The 20,766-nt window shown below is 53.8% G+C and overlaps 2 protein-coding genes across 2 annotated transcripts; both read left to right on the top strand.

The window, feature by feature from the left end:
- Window positions 1-241: 241 nt before the first annotated feature.
- On the top strand, window positions 242-6,728 carry GTF2H4 (general transcription factor IIH subunit 4). The gene is made up of 14 exons (XM_056127682.1): window positions 242-355; window positions 1,345-1,487; window positions 1,865-1,969; window positions 2,428-2,559; window positions 2,825-2,921; window positions 3,013-3,101; window positions 3,308-3,419; window positions 3,568-3,636; window positions 3,822-3,905; window positions 4,604-4,736; window positions 4,920-5,050; window positions 5,611-5,658; window positions 5,800-5,878; window positions 6,452-6,728. The coding sequence occupies exons 2-14, from the start codon at window positions 1,348-1,350 to the stop codon at window positions 6,622-6,624; spliced, it is 1,392 nt and encodes a 463-aa protein (XP_055983657.1). The 5' UTR covers window positions 242-355; window positions 1,345-1,347; the 3' UTR covers window positions 6,625-6,728.
- Window positions 6,729-7,407: 679 nt separating this feature from the next.
- VARS2 (valyl-tRNA synthetase 2, mitochondrial) lies at window positions 7,408-19,192 on the top strand. The gene is made up of 29 exons (XM_056127673.1): window positions 7,408-7,630; window positions 7,740-7,821; window positions 7,928-8,028; window positions 8,315-8,436; window positions 8,537-8,603; window positions 9,389-9,486; window positions 10,352-10,433; window positions 10,573-10,692; window positions 11,065-11,176; window positions 11,790-11,878; window positions 12,381-12,471; window positions 12,684-12,811; window positions 12,906-13,009; window positions 13,210-13,291; window positions 13,541-13,617; window positions 13,697-13,772; window positions 13,988-14,093; window positions 14,276-14,346; window positions 14,448-14,573; window positions 14,733-14,837; window positions 14,972-15,040; window positions 15,131-15,209; window positions 15,298-15,425; window positions 15,532-15,684; window positions 16,460-16,666; window positions 17,853-17,964; window positions 18,089-18,264; window positions 18,493-18,621; window positions 18,731-19,192. The coding sequence occupies exons 1-29, from the start codon at window positions 7,430-7,432 to the stop codon at window positions 18,824-18,826; spliced, it is 3,189 nt and encodes a 1,062-aa protein (XP_055983648.1). The 5' UTR covers window positions 7,408-7,429; the 3' UTR covers window positions 18,827-19,192.
- The last annotated feature ends 1,574 nt before the right edge of the window (window positions 19,193-20,766 follow it).

Here is a 20,766-nt window from a genome sequence, read left to right as displayed (position 1 = left end):
CCCCGCGGTGTTCCGGACGCCCTTAGTTAAAACCCAGGCCCGCTCGGCTTTACTTTCCGCGATGCCTTTTGGGAGTTGTAGTCCAAAGCTTGTTCGTCGGCTTTAGGGTAAATGAGGACGAGACTCTAATTCCCAGTGTGCCCCGCGGAGGGCGGGTGCAACGCCTATTCTTACCCTCTCTACTTTTCACTCGCCTTCCTCTCTTTGGGTCCTCCAGTCTTCTTGGTTGAAAGCTTGCGTCCGGTTTCATGTTTTTTCCTCTCATTTCTCCCTATCCTTTTCTCTGTTACCGGGAGCCAAAGCGAGACGGTCGACTTTACAATCGGGGTGCACGTGCGGGGATCGACACGGAGTTGTAAGGGAACGCAGCGGGGGTGGCGGAGGATGAGGCTGTGAGAGGCGAAGGGTGGGAGGAGAATACGGAGAAGCCCTGGACTCTGTGGGTCGGGGTAGTAGCCTGGGGAGCGAGGAAGTGGAATTAGATCTAGGATTCGTGAAGATTTTTTATCGTGCCCGGCGGAAGTAGGGCCAAGAAGCGCTGGGCAGGATCAACAGATTTGAGGCGTTTTAGGTTGATCGACCTGGAGAGGTGTTAGGGAGAGAGAACTGGGCTCCGACCAATTTCTTTTTTACCGCTTAAAGTAGAGCTGAGAAAAAGGATTCATTTTGAAAACATGGAGCTATGAACAAATATATATATATATGTATATATATATTTTCATTAGTGTGTGTGTGTGTGTGTGTGTGTGTGTGTTTGTGTGTGTTTTGGGTGGGGCCACACCTGGTGGCGTTCAGGGCTTACTCCTGGTAGTGCTGGGAATCGAATCGTGCTCGTCTTGAAGTGCAGGCAAGCCTCATACCCGCTGTACTATCTCTCCAGCCCACTATGAACAATTCTATCACTTGGAAATTGAGAATTTCTCAATTAGAAATTGGGGGGAAGGAGCCAGAGAGTAGAGTGGGCAAGGTGATTTTAGCCAGGGTTAGATCCGTGGCACCATATGAAGTTGCCCGATCACTGCCAGCAATGGTTCTGAGCATGGGGCCAGGAGTAAGCCCTGAGCACTGCCGGGTGTGACAACAAAACAAAACAAAACCAAAAAAAAGGAAAAAAATTGAGGGAAGAAAAGTATAGTTGGGGGCAGAACAGACATGGGGATGGAAAGCAAGAGAGTGTTGGAGGTGACTTATATTTGGGATAAACAAAAGAATGGCCAGGAAAAGGAAGCCAGAACAAAGTTGGGTTAGAGTTGGAACCAGTGCATCCAGGATTGGACTGAGAAAGCTGATGGGTGACAGTGGCATGGACTGTAAGTATGTGCCGCTAATCCTTGCACTTTTCAGGTGATGGAGAGCATCCCCGCAAGGGGTGGGCTGAACCGCGTACATCTACAATGCAGGAATCTCCAGGAATTCCTAGGAAGTCTGAGCCCTGGGGTACTGGACCGGTTGTATGGTCACCCAGCTACCTGTCTGGCAGTCTTCAGGTGCGTGTCCCTCCCCCGCAATGGTAAGGACCAGGTGGGGGACATATAGTGGTGCCTGTGGACTGGGGTCATTTATGGGCAGATTAGCCCATAATTAGCCTGGGGTATCTTAGAAATATAAATGTATAAGACTAGAGGTTGGGAATGAGTCAAATGACAGAGCTTGCCTTGCATGTATGAACCTCTGAGTTTGGTTGCCAGAAAAATAAACAAGTGTGTCAGGCTAAAACAGGTGGAGTTTGTGGGGGCCTTGAGACTGGCAAAAGGGTGTGTGTGGGGCATGGGGGGCATGAGGTGTTTTGAGAGGCCACTGAGAGCAGAGATGCAGATCAGAGGCAATTTCTGCTATTGATAATGTTCCCTCTACCCCCTTACAGAGAGCTCCCCTCCCTGGCTAAGAACTGGGTGATGCGGATGCTGTTTCTGGAGCAGCCTTTGCCACAAGCTGCTGTGGCCCTGTGGGTGAAGAAAGAATTCAGCAAGTGAGTCTCTGCTGCATCCCAGCCACATAGAAATTTCTCAATTGCTGTTGTTTGGAACACTTAAAATTTGTAGTTAAATATGTTTGGGAAGGGCTGGAGCGATAGCACAGTGGGTAGGGCATTTGCCTTGCACGCGGCCAACCTGGGTTGATTCCCAGCATCCCACATGGTCCCCCAGCACTGCAGGAGTAATTCCTGAGTGCAGAGACAGGAATAACCTCTGTGCATCGGTGGGTGTGACCCCAAAAGAAAAAAAAGTTTGGGAAACTGCACACTGTATTTTCTTTCTTGGAGAGCTGTGATGTCTTGAAGAAGGTACTGTGGTGAGGTTGGCCGAGAGATTTCACTGTGTGAAACAGTGTTCCAAGACCACCGGTTCAGAAAAGGCAGGAGTGGAGCCTTTGTGGGCCACTTTTACATTCATTATAGATTCCACTGACTCTCTGCTTCTGTTCCAGGGCGCAGGAGGAAAGCACGGGGCTGCTGAGCGGCCTCCGTATCTGGCACACTCAGCTGCTCCCAGGTGGTCTCCAGGGCCTCATCCTCAACCCCATTTTCCGCCAGAACCTCCGCATTGCCCTTCTGGGTGGGTATGTCACTCCCATCCCTTCCTGACGCAGACCAGGGGAATCAGTAATTAAACCGACAACTAAGCTGCTGGAGTGGGCTTCTCCGTGGCCTGGAACCTTGTAGGTTCTTCCCCTTGGGAACTCCTTCAGAGTATGTCAATGAGATCTGGCTGCATGGCATCAGAAACATCTCCCCATGGCCCTCGGGAATGGGGATAGAAAGTGGGCAGCGGGCGATCAGGGAACTCAGGTAGGGTTCCTTCCTCTTGTCCCATCCTGGCCATAGGGGGAAGGCCTGGTCTGATGATACAAGTCAACTAGGACCAGACAAGCATGCCCGGGATGTTCCCTCGCTTGACAAGTACGCCGAGGAGCGATGGGAGGTGAGATGCTGGGCTCCATGGGCCTTTGCTTGTGGCCTGGTTCCCTTGGCTCTTCGAGGCAGTCGTCTCTCTGTCCTCTCCCTGCCCTCAGGTGGTCTTGCACTTTATGGTGGGCTCTCCCAGCGCCGCTGTCAGTCAGGACTTGGCTCAGCTCCTCAGCCAGGCTGGACTCATGAAGAGGTGAGGGAAGCCAGAGGTATAGTCACTTCTTGCTTGGTCATCTCCTTGAGTCCCCGAGTGATCTGGGTGGGTGAGGATTGCAGAGGGCCGACTGAAAAAGGAGCGCTGAGGAGAAAATGGCCAACACTGTCTGACTAAGAAGAACCAGGAACTAATCTGGGGACAGGGCCTTTCTCTGCATACTTCTTCCATTGTCGTGTTCCTAGTACTGAACCTGGCGAGCCACCCTGCATTACTTCTGCGGGTTTCCAGTTCCTGCTGCTCGACACCTCAGCCCAGCTCTGGTACTTTATGTTGCAGTATCTGCAGACAGCCCAGGTGAGGAGGCCGGGGGCTGCCTGCTCTGCTTTTCTGGGACCCACTAAGAGCCTTCCTCTACAGACTGTGTTCTCTGATTTTCTCTCCGCTCTCTCTCGTTTTCTCCCTCTCATCCCTCTTGCTTTGTTTCTTCCCCCTTCTCCCTTAGAATCGGGGCATGGATCTCGTGGAGATTCTCTCCTTCCTCTTCCAGCTTAGTTTCTCCACTCTGGGCAAGGTAAGCAGAGGGCTGGAGCCGAGTCTCAGGTGGGCAAGCTAAAGGGGAAAGATGGGGGAGGAGGTTATGGGGTGGCAGAGTGAAAGATAAAAGTGAATAAAGCATGATTAGAGATAGGAAAAGAATGGGTAGGGCGGAGGAGAATGGCATGATTTGGACCTCAGTCAACCACCTCTCTTCCTCAGGATTACTCTGTGGAAGGTATGAGTGATTCTCTGTTGAACTTCCTGCAACATCTGCGTGAGTTTGGACTTGTTTTCCAGAGGAAGGTATGGTCACCCACATAGCGTGTCTGGGAAAGAGGCAGAGTGTATGTTACCTTAACCTTTAAAAAGGGGTGTGTATGTGGGGGGTGGGGGGGTGTGCTGGAGCAATAGTGTAGTGGGTAGGGCACTTGCCTTGTACACAGCTGACTTAGGTTCGATCCCGGGCACCCCATATGATCCTTCAAGCCCACCAGAAGTGCTCCCTGAGCACAGAGCCAGGACTAAGCCCTGAGTAACGTCGGATGTGACCCCAGAACAGAATAAGGTGTGGGATGGGGGAAGATTAGCAGTATTGCAAACAAGGTGCTTAAAATAATATATATATATATATATACATACATACATATATATATATATATATATATATATATATATTTTAAGACAGCAGAGCCTGGCAAGCTCCCTGTGATGTATTCGATATGCCAGACACAGTAACAACAAAGTCTCCAATGGAGACGTTACTGGGCCCGCTCGAGCAAATCGATGAACAACGGGAGGACAGTGATACAGTGATATTTTAAGACACACAGTGTGGGAGGTGGTATCAGGAAGCAGTTGCCAGGGTGGAATTCCTGTGTTTAGTGGGAGAGGAGTCGGGAATTGAGACTCTTGTCCTGGAAGGGATCTGATATCTCTGGCAGAAGATAGACAAAAGTGACAGGTAAGGGCGGGCTCTCTACTTTTCTTTCCATCCTTCCCAGAGGAAATCTCGGAGATACTACCCCACGCGCCTGGCCATCAATCTCTCATCAGGCGTTTCTGGAACTGGTGGCACCACACACCAGCCTGGCTTTATTGTGGTGGAAACCAATTACCGCCTGTATGCCTACACGGGTGAGTCACTGAGGGCCCCTGTGAGAGTGACCTGGCTGGGCTAGGAGTGGGGAGCCAGCGTTTGTGCTCACGTTTACTGGAGGCCTGCAGAGCGTCGCTCTTGTATCACACCTGAAGGTTGGGCTCGAGGGTGTCCGGGCCTGGGGGAAGCCTACTAACCTGCTCTCCCTTTCTCCGGGCCAGAGTCGGAGCTTCAGATTGCCCTCATTGCCCTCTTCTCCGAGATGCTCTATCGCTTCCCCAACATGGTGGTGGCACAGGTGACCCGGGAGAGTGTGCAGCAAGCCATCGCCAGTGGCATCACAGCCCAGCAGGTATCCCCACTTGGGGGAGGTGGAGGCAGGACCGTAGGGAGCACAGTGGGTTACCTCAGGGGACTGGTATAGTAGGTGGGTGGAGAGCTGGGTGTGTGGGTGTGCCCAAGCACAGAGCGCTCCTATTAAGGACTGGGTCAGTCTGGGTGTGGGAAGAAGCAGGTGCTTGAGGGGAAAAACATGGTGGGAGCAGGTGGCGCTGTGGACTTGGGTTTCAGCACCAGCTTTTCCAAGCAGCATTGAGTACCCATTACTTCGCTTCACTGAGCCTTTCTCTCAGCTGGAGCTTGGGAATACTGACAGGGTAAAGTGAAGGTTCAGTGACAGAAGCTGCCATTGCAGTACGTGCTCAAAAAGTAAAAACTGCTTCTGTTATGAAGACATGGAATAAGGCAAAGGAGAGGGTTGGAAGGAATGAATGGCAGACTGACTGGTGGGGTGGCAGCTGGACAGGGATGGCCCGAGTTGATGACAGGCACGTGTTAGGTGATTTTCCAGTGACACCGGGTGAACTTAGTAGCTTTTCTGGCCACTTGAACCCATTGTTGTCTGTTCCCTAGATCATCCATTTCCTAAGGACAAGAGCCCACCCAGTGATGCTCAAACAGGTACCAAGCTGCCAGCGGCCGAGAGCCCCTGGCACATGGCGATGAGGTGTGGATAAAGGGACATTTAAATCTGGAGAATGGATGGAAGGCCGGGTGGCTTGGCCGGGCCTCTGAACATTTCCGCTGCCCCTCGCCTCACAGACGCCGGTGCTGCCCCCCACCATCACAGACCAGATCCGCCTCTGGGAGCTGGAAAGGGACAGACTGCGCTTTACCGAGGGTAGGTGGCTTCTGGGGATTTATTCTTGGTCAGAGGAAGACAAGTAGGTCTTCACTGAGCTGAGACAACTATGCCTTTTATTTTTGGGTCATTGAATGGGTTATGACACCATCTGGCAAGACATGGTTGGGTCCTTATTAGGAAATACATTGTCTCAAATCCTTGCAAGTTTGCCTTAGCTAGAAAGAGGAATTATGAGGGCTAGGTATAAATTACGGAAGCAGTTTCTCAGTTTTGTTTGTTTGTTTTTGGCTTTTTGGGTCACACCTGGCAATGCACAGGGGTCACTTCTGGCTATAGCTCAGGGGACCATATGGGATGCTGGGAATCGAACCCGGGTCAGCCCCGTGCAAGGCAAATGACCTACCCGCTGTGTTATCACTTCAGCCCCGCAATTTCTCAGTTTTGAAGAGCATTGCTGGCGTTCTTTATTCTCTTGCCTTCCGGAATATGCTTGGATCCCATTCACTCATTAGGATGAACTAGGGCTTATCAGTTTGTAAATTAAGGTGGATGTTAACTCGGACCCCGCACCTCACGTTCTTGCCCTCTCTCCTGTCCCGTGGACCCTAGGCGTCCTGTATAACCAGTTCCTATCGCAAGTGGACTTTGAGCTCCTGCTGGCCCACGCGCGGGAACTGGGCGTCCTGGTGTTCGAGAACTCGGCCAAGCGGCTCATGGTGGTGACCCCTGCCGGACACAGCGACGTCAAGCGCTTCTGGAAGCGACAGAAGCACAGCTCCTGAGAATGCGGGACAGACAGACGGACCCTGGCGGGAGGGAGGGACCGGGCGGGGCGGGCCCAGCAGGCGCGGCCTCGGAACTCAGGTTTTTTTTCATTTACACGCGGGAACTCTTGTTTAATAAAGCTGCAGAAACCGAAACTTCCCGCGCGCGGCTCTTCCTCCGGCTGCGCACGCGCCGGTCCTGGACCACGCCCACCAGGTGGGCGGGGCCGGCGTGCCCCGCGCCTGCGCCCCGCCAGGCCCCGCCTCCCTGCGCCGCGCGGACGCCGGGTCACGGTCCGGGATCGGACGCGCGGGTACCTCCGACCCCTGCAGCCGGCGCGCGGCGGCCCCCGGGAGAGCGGCGGGGTCTCCCGGTGAGCCGCGCCGGGGCGGTGCCCGTGGAGGCAAGGGACGCTGTCGGTGGGCAGGCAGGCGGGTCGCGCGGGGTTGGGACCCTCGTGGGAGCTCAGGGACTCCGGAGACGCCCCCGCTCTTAGGCATGATGACAGTTCTCCCCGGGAAATCTCAGTTCTTCCCCATTCCGCGCGTCAGCGGCCACCCTTAGGTCGCAGGTACATAAATTGAGGGCCTCCAAGCCAGGCGTGCCCCCGAGGAGCCCCAGTCCCTGCAGGGGCCGCGCACGATGGGCTCTGACACGCATCTCGGAGGCGGCCGGGTGGTGGGCGTGAACGGGGCTTTGGAATGACAGACCGATCCTGTGGGGGCCAGAAAGTAAGAGGTAGGGTGTGACCCGCCCTCCCCACGCCGTGCCCTTGTGTGCTCTGTCTGGAACAGGTGTTGCCCCTCCTTCCACGCACTCCTGATGCCTCACTTGCCGCTGGCCCCTTTTCGACCACCACTCCGGGTTCTGAGGCCCTCACGGGCCTTCCCCAGGTCGCAGCCCCATTCCACGCAGTCAGAACCCTATGGGTCCCCCATCTCCAGGAAGAACCGGGAAGCCAGACAGAAGCGCCTGCGAGAGAAACAGGCGGCTCTGGAAGCTGGGCTGGTGGGGAGAAGTAAGGTGAGGCATCTGAGATGCCCCGGGGGGGTCTGAGAAGACTCCCGAGGGGCTGGACTGCAGGGGCCTGAGGTACGCAAGGAATCGCAGCCCTCTTTTCTGATTCTCCCAGTCCCCTGCAGAATCCAGTAAGGCCTGGACTCCCAAGGAGGTAGTGTTGTATGAAATCCCTACAGAATACGGCGAAAAGAAAGGTAACCAAAATCTGATGGCCTCTTCTCACATTCTTGCTGCTCGTTTTTGGTCTGCTGAAATGCAGCCGGAGAACAGTTGGGAACTGTGGGGTTCTCCTCTCCACAGATGTCACTCAGCCTCTGCCTCCTGCGTACAGCCCCCGCTATGTTGAGGCGGCCTGGTACCCTTGGTGGGTGCGAGAGGGCTACTTCAAACCCGAGTATCAGGTAAGTTCCTGGCAGGGCTGGGTGCAAGGATTTCCCAGTAGAGCATGGCTTGTGAGGTTGGTGTGCAACACTGATGCTTGGAGTCTGGAGCTGCCGGGTCCCAGAGCCCGATGAAAAATAAATAGGAGTGGGGGTGGGGGAGCTGTGCTTGGGGTTTTGGAGGTTTTCCTCCCTGTGCCAGAGCCCTTCCTCCTTCCCTGCCTTTCTTCCTGCCTTGGAGACAGCAGAGGGTGCTGTTCTCCCACTTCACTCTTGCCCTTTGACCTTTCTCCCTCCCTCCTTCTAGGCCAGATTGCCCCAGGCCACCAAGGAGACCTTTTCTATGTGTATCCCACCGCCTAACGTTACTGGCTCCTTGCACATTGGACATGCACTCACCGTGGCCATACAGGATGCCATCGTGCGCTGGTGAGGGATTGGGCTACTGGTGGTCTGGGTACAGAGTTGGGAGGGAGGGAGGATGAACTTGGAGGATCAGTGGGTTGAGGTGAGAGTATTTCTTTTGCAGGCATCGCATGCGTGGGGATCAGGTCCTGTGGGTCCCTGGCTCAGATCATGCAGGAATTGCTACCCAAGTATGTCTTTTGCCACTTTTCCCTTTTCTTGGGTGAAAGAGATGTCCCTCCTGAAAAGGACTTCTATTTTTCCCTTTTTCCATTTTTACTTGTTTTAATTTTAGGACCTGTGTTACATAATAGTGTTAATATTGATGTTTCAGAAATGCATTGTGACAACATGTCCACTACCAAGAATGCCAATATCCCACCCACAATCTGAACTCATACTATCCCTCCACTGTTATCTCTGTGTCCTGTCTCATTAGCATGTGGGGGAGCTCAGGCCTGATACCCGGCGGTGCTTAGAAGCTACTCCTATGCATTCCTGGGGTTCAAACCCATGTCTCCCACATACAAAATGTCCAAACCCTTTGGGAAACAATTTTATAGACACTAGGATCTGTTACCTTTGGTCATTGTTAATTCCCTTACTGTGTTTCTTTGTATTCAATATATGAGTGAGATCACTCGATGTTTGTCCTCCCTTTGACTCACTTTGCTCAGCAAAAAAAATACTTTCTAGTCATATCCAACTTATAGTGAATTGCAGAATCTTATCTTTTCTTAGAGCCTAGTAGTAGTTCACTGTGTGTGTGTATATATATATATATATATATATATATATATATATATATATACTTTAATCCATTCTTTATTCATTCATCCGGAAACCTGACTTTTCTTGGAAATGTGGTTATGAGCATAGGAGTGCACATAGCACATATCTTTTTGAATCAGTGTTTTCACTCTCTTGGGGTAGACCTCAAGGGTAGCTTAACTGTTTGTTCACTTCCCTCCATTAGGCTGTGGTTGAGAAACAGCTGTGGAAAGAGCGAGGAGTGAGGAGACATGAGCTGAGTCGGGAAGACTTCCTTCGGGAGGTGTGGAAATGGAAGGAAGAGTGAGTATGAGACTAAGGTTAGGCCTGGCTTTCCAGCCTTTCTTGCCTAACTTGCAGCTGATGCTGTTCCTGTCCAGCAACTGCCCTTGTAATGAAATCCTTTTGCATTTAGTGGCGTCTCCACATTTTATGCCTATGTATGTTACACGAGTGTATTTTTGTCTGTTGATTCATGTACATATATAGTTCTGGGCATACCTTACATCTACTGTGTGTTCACTTTTGGTGGATCCCCACAGAGCAGGTACCATACAAAAGCAAGTCACAGGAGATTTTTGTTTTCTAGTGCATAGAGAAGCATTGTTTATACTCTATAGTAGTCTGTTGTGTGTGCAGTGGCATTATCTCTAAATGAATAATGTATGTAACTAAAAATACTTTATTGCTAAAAACTGTTACTGGTCATGTGAGTCTTGGGTGGAGGTCTTATAAAATATGCAGTGTCTGCAAAACACAGTAAAGCACAGTTCACTAAAAGGATGTATGCATGTATGTGTGTGTGTACATATACACACAATCTAATTTGCCCTTGTTTAGATATCATCATCTGTCATACTAATTCCCACTTTTCATCTGCATCATATTCCTCATCTTCCGGGTTAGATGAGAGCACATAGAACATGTGCTATCTACTCTAAAGCTTGTTTGGGCTTCCTACACTTTGCCATTGCCTCCTCTATTACTGTAGAGCTCTCTGCCTCTCTGTGTTACAGGAGGCCCTATTGCGAGTGTGTGTTTGTGTTAGTGGAATTCTGAAGGCCAGATCACTGTCCATCACTCTAGTGCCGACCATGCAGGGCCATCAGGGGGTTTGGTATACAGGGCGCTCAGGACATGTTTGCTTATAAAAGCTGTCTGGGCCCAGGAAAGGTGGAGAGATCTGTGAGCAGCTCCGTGCGCTGGGGGCCTCCTTGGACTGGGACCGGGAGTGCTTCACTATGGATGCTGTGAGTAACCTTCGGTCCCGGGAGTGTCAGGGAGGTGGTTTGCGTGTGCTTAGGGTATGAGGGTGGAATTGCCTGGGCTCCTGTGTGGGGTGATGGCCTGAGAAGGGGCTGTTGGATATGGACACTCAGGTTGTTCCAGGGCTCCTCAGCGGCCGTGACTGAAGCTTTTGTGCGACTCTACAAGGCAGGGTTGTTGTACCGGAGCCGGCAGATTGTCAACTGGTCCTGTGCTTTACGATCAGCCATTTCGGATATTGAGGTGAGGCGGAAGGGAGAGAGGAGCTGTGAGCTAGGCTGGATGAAAGCTCTCTCTGTTGCTGGTGCTGATCTGGCAGGCCCTTGGTCTGGAAGACTCATTTTCCTCTGGCTGAGTTAGGAGTGAGGGAAATACCTGCTTCTCAGAGGTGTTGGGAGAACTCATGGAAGGTGCTCAGGATGCTTCTGTGTGGTTTGAAAGCTTGAAGAATATTTGTAACTGCATGAAGGTGTAGGGAGGGGAATGTGGCTGTCATGTCCTGAATGTCTGTCAGAAGGGGTTCAGGGAAGCCGGGTGGCTGGGTGGGGAGTGGGGGGTGGTCTGGTGTGGCCTTACAGAAGGTTCTCTCCAGCCTGACCTCTTGCTTGCCTGCAGGTGGAGAACCGGTCCCTGCCTGGCCGCACCGAGCTCCGGCTACCTGGCTGCCCCAGCCCCGTGACTTTCGGCCTCCTCTTTTCTGTTGCCTTCCCCGTGGATGGACTGCCTGGTGAGGCGCATCCTCAGGCTTCCTGTGTAGCTCTGCTTCTCCTTATTCTCCAGCCAGGCCTTTGGGTGCGCCCCTTCTCCCCCTCTCCAGCCTGTTTCCCACTTCCCATGGGACCTTGTGGGAGGGGCATGAGGACCCTGTTTATTGGTGGTGGCCTTTAGCAGGGACATAGCCTGTGTACTCTGGGCCATGTGAGGAAAGGGCCTGTAGTTGCTGCCCTTTGGGAGCTCAGTGTAGTTCTGTAGGAACCTGCTACTCTGGAAGCTACAGAAGGTTAGTTCTTGCATGTGGTTTGAACAGTCAGCGTTTCAGAGTGTTCAAAGAAGAGACATTTCCTCTGGAAAGAAGTGGTGCTTATCCTGGAGACTGCACATTTGTAGGAGAGGCCAGTGTCCGTGCAGAGGCGAGGCTCCGGGTTTCCATTAGTTTTGTGGCAAGGCAGAGGGTACCCAGCACTGGTACCCCCCATGCTCCCGTAGACACTCGTCTGAATTTTTCTAGGTCCTCCTGGGAATAGTTCCCCAGACTGTTACCCATTTTCTCCTTTTCTTAGCTCTGTTGGGAGTGAGGGACCAGGGTGACAACCAGTTTCTGTACTTGAATTTTGTTCTAGATGCTGAGGTTGTGGTAGCAACCACCAGGCCAGAGACCTTGCCTGGAGACGTGGCTGTGGCCGTCCATCCTGCTGATGACCGATACACGGTAATAGCCCTGGCTCACTGCTGCTGCCCGGCCCACCCCGCTGTCTTTCTGTCCCCTTCAGGGTGCCAGGCTCCTTCCCTATGGAGCCTGCTTCCTTTTCCTACGGCTTCTCTCCTCTCAGCTCTCCAGCGATGCTGAATCTACTTTGTTCCTTCACTCTGCCATAAGACTTTTTTTTTTCTAACTTGGGGGTTGAGGAACTGTGGCGAGAAAGCCAAATGCACCCCCCACTGTGGGTCTTTATATGAGCCTTGCTCAGCTGAACTGTTGGTGCACACTTGGCTGTGTTAATAGAAGTAGAGCCATTGTGCAGAGCTGTCATTTGCCTTTTGTCCTGCAAAGCTTAGAATTTTATACTCTGACCCTTTAAAGGCAAGTTTGCTACCCCAGCTATAACTGTTTCCCTTTTGGTCTTCTCCCTCTCTACTGGGCTGTTATGCCCAGCGTTGCCCCTTGCTGCCCTTCCCTGTGCCCTGCCAGTTATTCCTCTTCCTTCCCTCAGCATCTGCACGGGCGACAGCTTCATCACCCCTTGACAGGACAGCTTCTACCCCTCATCACAGACTCTGCTGTTCAGCCACACCTGGGCACAGGTGAGTGGGTGTCAAGAAAGAGAAAGCTGGGGGCTGTCGGGAGGATGGAAGGGAGAAGGTAAGTGGGGAGGTAGTTGAGGGTGGGCCAAGAGACAGTGGGGGATGAGTGGAGGATAGAGAAGATAGAACAGTGAAGTGTAAGTTGTGAGTGGCCTCAGGAACACAAAAGCCAGTGTTGGGGTTCATTGCTCACCAAGGTTCTGCTCCCCCAGGGGCAGTGAAGGTGACTCCAGCTCACAGCCCAGTTGACGCTGAGTTGGGGGCCCGGCATGGCTTGAGCCCCCTGAGTGTCATCTCTGAGGATGGGACCATGACCGCCCTCTGCGGGGACTGGCTGCAGGTACTGCCGCTTCTCCCTCCCTCAGGGGCACCCTTCTCCCCGCCTCCCCTCTTGTTTTCTGGGACTCTGACCTTCGCTTTTGTGTCTTTCCCAGGGCCTTCACCGATTTGTGGCCCGAGAGAAGATTATGTCTGCACTCAGGGAGCGGGGCCTGTACCGGGGTCTCCAGAACCACCCCATGGTGCTGCCTATCTGCAGGTAACCCCTTTGAACTCTTCTCCCCAGAAGGGAGTAGACGATGCTTAAGGAACAATGATAGAGGCGCTCTGTACCCCCTACCTGGCTCGTGGCTTAGTGTGGAGGTATTTGCTGTTGTCCCTTCCTAATGGAGGGCCTGGCACAATGGGGTGCTGGGGAAGGCACTGAACTTGAGCTGGCCTCATCCTGCCTCCTTTCAGCCGTTCCGGGGATGTGGTGGAGTACCTCCTGAAGAGCCAATGGTTTGTCCGCTGCCAGGAAATGGGGGCGCGCGCTGCCAAGGTGAGACTGCAAGCAGAAAGGCTGGGCCCTGTGGGGGTGCTCTGTGGATTGGAGATGAGGATCAGGGAGTTTGGAGGTTCTCGTGGGGCCTTCTTGTGTGCTTCTGAGGAGGCTGAAGCTGGCTGATGTCCCTGCCCAGGCCCAGAATCTTCCCAGGGGGCTTGAGATGGCCCCAGAGGCCGGTGGGGGGGGGGGAGGGAGAGGGGTGCCCAGGCAGTGGGGAAGCACTGGCCAAGCCCTTTCCTCCAGGCTGTGGAGTCGGGGCTCCTGGAACTCAGCCCGCCCTTCCACCAGAAGAACTGGCATCACTGGTTCTCCCACATTGGGTAAGGGGTTGGGGGCACTTATGGTGATGGGGTGGGGAACCCCAGAGATGCTGAGAAATCATTCACGTCCTCTCCGCAGGGATTGGTGTGTCTCCCGGCAGTTGTGGTGGGGTCATCAGATTCCAGCCTACTTGGTGGTTCAGGAGCCCGTGGAGGTTGGTTGGGGGAATTCAGGGGACACTGGGTATGGTGGGAAGAGCCAGAACAGAGTCCCAGGGATCCCCACTGCTGGCCCGCACTGTGTCTACTGGAGTCTGTATTTCTTCATCTCACCACACGAGGGCACTGTCCACCTTCTTACCCCAGTGAGACCTGACATCAGCTCTGGGATTCCTCAGCCCTCCCTCCCTGGCCCTCCTCTCCTCTGCAGGGTGACAGGGAGGACTGTTGGGTGGTTGGAAGGACCGAGGCTGAGGCCAGAGAAGCAGCTGCAGAACTGACAGGGCGGCCGGCAGCGGAGCTAACCCTGGAGAGAGGTGAGTGCCCGAGGAGTGGAGAGCAGGAGAGTGTCTGGGTTTGCAGGGGAAGACGCTGGCTGGAAGAGGATGGGGCAGGAAGTGGGGCCATCAGCCTTACTCCTGGGCTGGGGGGGTCGGGGGGCAGGGAGGAGGCCGTGGCCGAGGGTCCTGTGGTTCCTAATCCTTGTTCTGTTTCCCAGACCCTGATGTCTTGGACACCTGGTTCTCCTCGGCTCTTTTTCCCTTTTCTGCCTTGGGCTGGCCCCGAGAGGTGAGGTGGGTTGAGAGGAAGAAGGGGGAGGCGGGTGAGGATGCCTGGGCCCCCTGAGTCTCAAGAAGAGCCCAAGACACTCCCTGCCTCTCTTCCTCTAGACGCAAGACCTGAAGCATTTCTACCCGCTGTCCCTTCTGGAGACGGGCAGTGACCTCCTGCTGTTCTGGGTGGGCCGCATGGTCATGCTGGGAACGCAGCTCACTGGACAACTCCCCTTCAGGAAGGTACCAGCCCTGCAGGGCCATCAGCATCGCCAACTCGGCCTCTGCTCTGACCCTCTGCTCCCCAGTACCGCTTTCTCTTTCCCAACTTCCTTTCCACTGTGACCTCTAAGGCACGGCTCAATCCCAGGCCTTCCACACTGACTGCGTTCATGTTTCCAGGTGCTTCTTCACTCCATGGTTCGGGATAAGCAGGGCCGGAAGATGAGCAAGTCCTTGGGGAACGTACTGGACCCACGGGACATCATCAGCGGGGTGGAGCTGCAGGTCAGGATGAAAGCCTGATGGGGGCTGGGATTTGGGGAGAGTGGAGGTCCCGAGGAGAAAAGTGGGTGGGCAGGACAGTGGATGGGTCTGGTAGGGGTAGACCCTTAGAGGGAGGCTGTTGACCACGCATCCAGGTGCTGCAGGAGAAGCTGAAAGATGGGAACTTGGACCCTGCGGAGCTGACATTTGCAGCCACAGCACAGGTGAGCCCAGAGTCCCATCTCCCACCCGTAGCTTGGACCCTGCCGGCCTCAGTCGCTTCATGGCCTCTGTTGTCTTCCCTCTGCTTACAGAGAAAGGAATTCCCTCATGGGATCCCTGAGTGCGGGACAGATGCCCTGAGATTCGCCCTGTGCTCCCATGGAGCCCTGGGTAGGTTGAGGGGAGGGAGGTATTGGCACAGAAGGCAGCTGTATAGGGGCGTGGCCAGCCACACACTCCTTCCTTTTTGGGCCTGCAGGGGGCGACTTGAACCTGTCTGTTTCTGAGGTCCTCAGCACTCGTCATTTCTGCAACAAGATCTGGAATGCCCTGCGCTTTATCCTCAATGCCCTAGGAGAGAACTTCGTGCCCCAGCCCGTGGAGGAGGTGAGGGAGCCAAGGTGGGCTTGTCGAAGGGTTGAAGGCAGCATCTGGAGGGAAGGAGGCAGGGCAGTGGGAGTCGGCCCTGTTCTGAAGCCCTGTCTGCCCGCAGCTGGCCCCAACATGCCCCATGGACGCCTGGATCCTGAGCCGCCTCGCACGCACTGCCGTGGAGTGTGAGCGAGGCTTCCGCGCCCGGGAGCTGTCGCATGTCACCCACAGCCTGCACCACTTCTGGCTGCACAGTCTCTGTGATGTCTACTTGGTGAGGGAGACCCTCATGGGCCTTGATTCAGTCAGGTGGCCGAGAGTTCTGAAATACTCTGATTGTTGGGGCAGGAAGACGGCGTATCTGGGATGGTCGCTGGTGCAGGAGTGGCACTTCCCTGGCAGAGGGTCTGGTGGAGGGGATGGAGTGACGGTGGGGTGTGTAGGAGGGGCAGTTCCTTTCCTTTAGGCCCCTGTGACTGCCGAGTGAGACCCTGGTGGGATGGGAGCTGGGTAATGAGGTCACGGCAGTTTGGTCTTTAGACCAGTTCTCACACCTGACCCTACAGGGTTGCTGCTGAAGGGCTGTGCATGTGTGTGTGTGTGTGTGTGTGTGTTTGATTTTTTTGTTCAGTGTTGTTGAAGGGCTGTGTGTGTGTTGTGTGTGTGTGTGTGTGTGTTTGATTTTTTGTTCAGTGTTGTTGAAGGGCTGTGTGTGTGTGTGTGTGTGTGTGTGTGTGTTGTGTGTGTGTTTCATTCCTTCTTCAGTGTTGCTGGCCCGGGACCATTTGGCTCTTCCAGCAGCTTTGTTCTTTTTGATGAACAGAAAACTCAGTGTGTTTTCAGAACTATACAAACTTTCCCGGAAATTTTCTTTGCCTGCCTCTGAGTGGCTCTGCTCTTGATTTCCTTAGGTTTTGATGTATGACTCCGGAAAGTAGAGGATGTCAGACTCTGGGTGCTCCTGCCTGAATCCCCCTCGCCCCTCTCCCCACAGGGCATTGTGTGTGTGTCCTCATGGCCAGGCCCCTGACCCCTGGCTCTCTCCCTAGGAAGCTGTGAAGCCGGTGCTGCGGCGTTCTCCGCCCCCTGCAGAGCCTCCCCAGGTCCTGTTCTCCTGTGCCGATGTTGCTCTGCGCCTTCTGGCTCCACTGATGCCCTTCCTGGCTGAGGAGCTCTGGCAGAGGCTGCCCCCCAAGCCTGGTGGGCTCCCTGCCCCTAGCATCTGTGTTGCCCCCTACCCTAGTGCCTCTAGCTTGGTGAGTTGTGGGCCCATGAAACCTTATAAGGGCTGGGGTGGTCTCCTGGGAGGACTCATGCTCTGGGGCTGTGAACAGTAGCAGTTTGTACTCTGCTGTAGAGTCTTTTAGGTGCCAAAAATTAATGTGGGACTTCATACATGTACCCCCAAGTCACATCCCCAGTCCCTGTGGAGGCTTTGGGGGCTGGGAGGCGTATTCTACAGGACCGGGGCACTTTTGGTGTCTTAGGGGCAGTGTTAGCATATAAGCACTGACTACTACCTGCAGACTGACTCAGTTTCCCTCATCTTTAACTCCTGGGGATGGTAACTGCATATCATGACTGTGGTGAGGAGGTGAGTAACAGGAGAGCTCAAAAGTTTTTGCAGTTTAAAACTTTAATTACTTTAGAAATACAAATGTCTAGACTTATCACCCAAATCATTTAAAACTATTTAATTTTCCTTCTCTCTTCTTTGAGTCACACACAGTAGAGCTCAGGGGACCATGTGCCCAGGATCGAACCTGGGACTCCTGCATGCAGAGCACATGCTCAACCTGTTGGACCATCTCTCTAGCCCTAAAATTCTTTTTCTTTTTTGGCCACACCTGGTGGTGCTTAGGGCCTACTCCTGACTCTGCTGTTAGGAATCACTCTTGGCAGAGCTCAGGGAACCATATGGGATTGAACCTGGGTCGGCTGCATGTAAGACAAGCGCCCTACCTGCTCTCTCTCCAGCCCCCCAATCTGCTTATGTAGTTTTTTTTTGGTTTGTTTGTTTGTTTTTTTTTGCTTTTTGGGTCACATCGGCAATGCCCAGGGGTGACTCCTGTCCTGGCTCTGCACTCAGGAATTACCCCTGGTGGTGCTCAGAGGACCATATGGGATGCTGGGAATCGAACCCGGGTCAGCTGTGTGCAAGGCAAACGCCCTACCCGCTGTGCTATCTCTCCAGCCCCTGCTTATTTGGTTTTGTGAGTTTTAAATTGTGTCCTTCAGTCAGAGGACCTACACACATACCAACCACTCATCACCTAAGAGCGTAGATGATGCCCCATTGTTTGGTAGGTGTCGAAGGGAGTGAGATGAACAGGACACAGGATACAGCTCATACTCTAAAGGAAACAGGGTGGGTGGGTGGGTGGATCGGGGTTGGTAGCAGGAGTGATGGCAGGAGTCAGCTGTGCACCCATCTTGTCTCAGGAGCACCTGCACCAGCCTGAGCTGGAAGGAAACTTCTCCCAAGTCCAGGAGGCCATTCAGGCACTGAGGGCTCTGCGAGCCACCTATCAGCTAGCCAAAGTCCGGCCCCAAGGTGAGCTGTGGGCCCAAGTCCCTGCAGGCTGTTTGGGGAGGGGGCCCTTCCGGGCCAGATGAGAAGGCTCCCCCCGACAGCCCCTCCCGTGCTTGGCCCCTGCCAGTGTCCCCTCTCTCTCCAGTGCTGCTGTGGAGCTCCGAGCCTGCCGAGCGGCGCCTCTTTGAGACCTTCCTAGAGCCCATGGCCACCCTGGGCCAGTGTGGGGCTGTGGGGCTCTTAGCCCCGGGCACAGCACCCCCCTCCAGCTGGGCTCAGACCTCACTCAGTGCCACCGCTCAGGCCTACATGGAGCTGCAGGTGAGCAGATGGGGGAGGGCAAAGGATGTTGGGGGCCGGGAAGTGACATGACTCAAGTGGTAGAACACATGCCTGGCATGTGCAAGGCCCAGTACCACATGGCCCTAGAGCACTGTTGAATGTGGCCCTGTAGGAAAGATGTTGGGGCGAGGGGAAGGGTGTTCAGGTGAGGAGGGGTCCGCAAATGGGGGTAGGCTGTAGACGTCTGAGTCTTCTGTTGTTTCGCAGGGCCTGGTGGACCCCCAGACCCATCTCCCTCTCCTGGCTGCCCGGAGAAACAAGTTGCAGAAGCAGCTTGATGGACTCTTAGCCCGGAGCCCAGCAGGGGAAGAGGCGGAGACCCTGAGGCAGCAGAGGGTGAGTCTGGGGCATCCTGCAGGAATTTAAACTCCCTGAAGGAAATTGGGGGGTGGGGTGGGAGGAATGGTCCATGCCTGGAGGCTCACCTGCTCCTCTCTGCACCCAGCTCTCTTCCCTGCAGCTGGAGCTGGTGAAACTGGACCAGGCGGCCCTGCACCTGGAAAAGCTGCTGGCTGCGTGCCCCAGACCCCGCGAGCCCTGAGCGCTGGCTCCCTGTCTGCTGCCGGCACGTTCCTCATGCCCAGACCTGCCTTTGTCAACTCACACGGGCAGCTGCCACATGATGCCGGGGTGCGCTAGAGACTCGTGTCCTTCCTCATTTTATAAATGAGGAGACAGATTGGCGGGGTCACCGTGCTCTTGAGGACTGACACTCGTGGGTGTTCCCGGGGTGGTCGCACTCCTGCTCCGGCCTCCCTCCTGCAAGTGCTGGAAGGAGGAGACTCAGATAAACGTCACAATCTTAGCACATCTGGCTTGGTCCGTTTCTTCCTTTTTCCTTGGGTGATTCTCCTACATCTTAGTTTTTCCCTGAGACTGGGTCTTGGGGAGAGACCTGCCTCTCAGTATCTGGCTCTGGGGCCATGTGGGGGTACGGGCTGGGGTGCAGCCCCATTAATGACAGGAGTTGGGCAGGGCAGGGCTGGGCACAGTGGCCAGAACTTCAGCAGCTCCCACACTTCGGGTGGTGTCTCCCTCTGTAGGCCCTTCCTTCTGCTTCTTGCTTGTCTCTGTCCCCAGGGTTGCCTAGGGGAGCTGGTGTAGGATAACACTGTTTTGTCCTTCCTGCATAGTCTCAGGTAGTTTAGGTTTATTGGGTTGTTCCCATCACAGTGCTCCCATCCCATTCCTCTGTGTTTATTTGTAACTTCTTTGTGCTCTGTTGACTTCTAAATATTTTTATTCTCTTCTCCCTAACTCCTTTGCATAGTTTATTCAGAGCACTGTCCTTTTTGTATGGACACAAGAAGACAGTATATGCTATGCTTTTGTAATGTGACTCTCATATTTTCCTCCTGGGCATCTGTTCTCTCACCTAAGCCTCAGCTGCCCTTACTCCCTAGCTCCCCCAAAAGCAGGATCCTGACGAGGGACTGGATGGAACCAGGGCAAGCGGTAAGCTATGTGCTACCCTGACATCGAGATGGGCCTGGCCAAAGCGCCATAATGCTTAACTGTAAGTTAAGAGCTTGGTCACAGACAAATGCTGTCATGATCCAAAAAGTAATAACTAGATTTGGACCCTGCTAGGGTTAGGAATGATTAATCTGGCCTAAGTGCTGTAGTCTGAGTCTGTGACACAGTGTTCCCAGGAGAGCTGCCCTACAAGCCTCAATGGTATCTCTTACTGTGTCCATACTAAAATAACTGGTATTAAGATGGCTGCCCTTGGACTTCCTTCAGGCCCCTGTAGGATTGTGGGGTGTGCTGACAGTTAAGAATGCACCTCAACTTGCACGTGAGAGCACTTTCAGGGCCACACTGCCCAGCAGAGGAAGGTACAAACTTGGACACCTGCTGCCTGTCTGAACCGCTTGTCTTCTGTCCTTGGAGCCCTGTCGTTGGCAGGTTCTGCTGCCATTTGAGGGGTGATGGTGGAGGGGACTCCTTCATTTAAGTTGAAGAAACGTAATGAATAAAAGTAATTCACCCAAAGTATGATCTTGGACTCAACCCAGTAAATTAGATACAAGTTCTTTCTGGCCCTTTGACCAGGCTTCACATGGAAAGACCAGGTCTTTGGTGGGCAGTTGTACAGAATTCCATGTCTATTTGCATCTCTTTCTTGCCATTCTGATGTTCTCTCCAGCTCTGGGTCAAAGATCTGCACCATATTCACATCAAGGGAAGAGGATGAGAGGATGAGGAGGAGACAAGCAACTATTTTCCCTTTCCCCCAGGTCAATAAATGTTTTTTGAGCAGCGGTAGGGTGTTCGCCTTACAAGCGGCCAACATGGCCGACCCGAGTTCAATTCCTCCGCCCCTCTCGGAGAGCCCGGCAAGCTACCGAGAGTATTCGATATGCCAAACACAGTAACAACAAAGTCTCCAATGGAGACGTTACTGGGCCCGCTCGAGCAAATCGACAATCAATGGGAGGGCCTTTACCTTTACCTTTACCTTACTATATGCTCAGCACT

The sequence above is a fragment of the Sorex fumeus genome, unplaced genomic scaffold, assembly GCF_029834395.1.
Source record: "Sorex fumeus unplaced genomic scaffold, SorFum_2.1 ptg000063l, whole genome shotgun sequence".
In the NCBI taxonomy this organism is placed as follows: Eukaryota; Metazoa; Chordata; class Mammalia; order Eulipotyphla; family Soricidae; genus Sorex; species Sorex fumeus.
The sequence above is the reverse complement of the archived record's forward strand: the minus strand, read 5'-3'. Positions and strand labels throughout refer to the sequence as shown.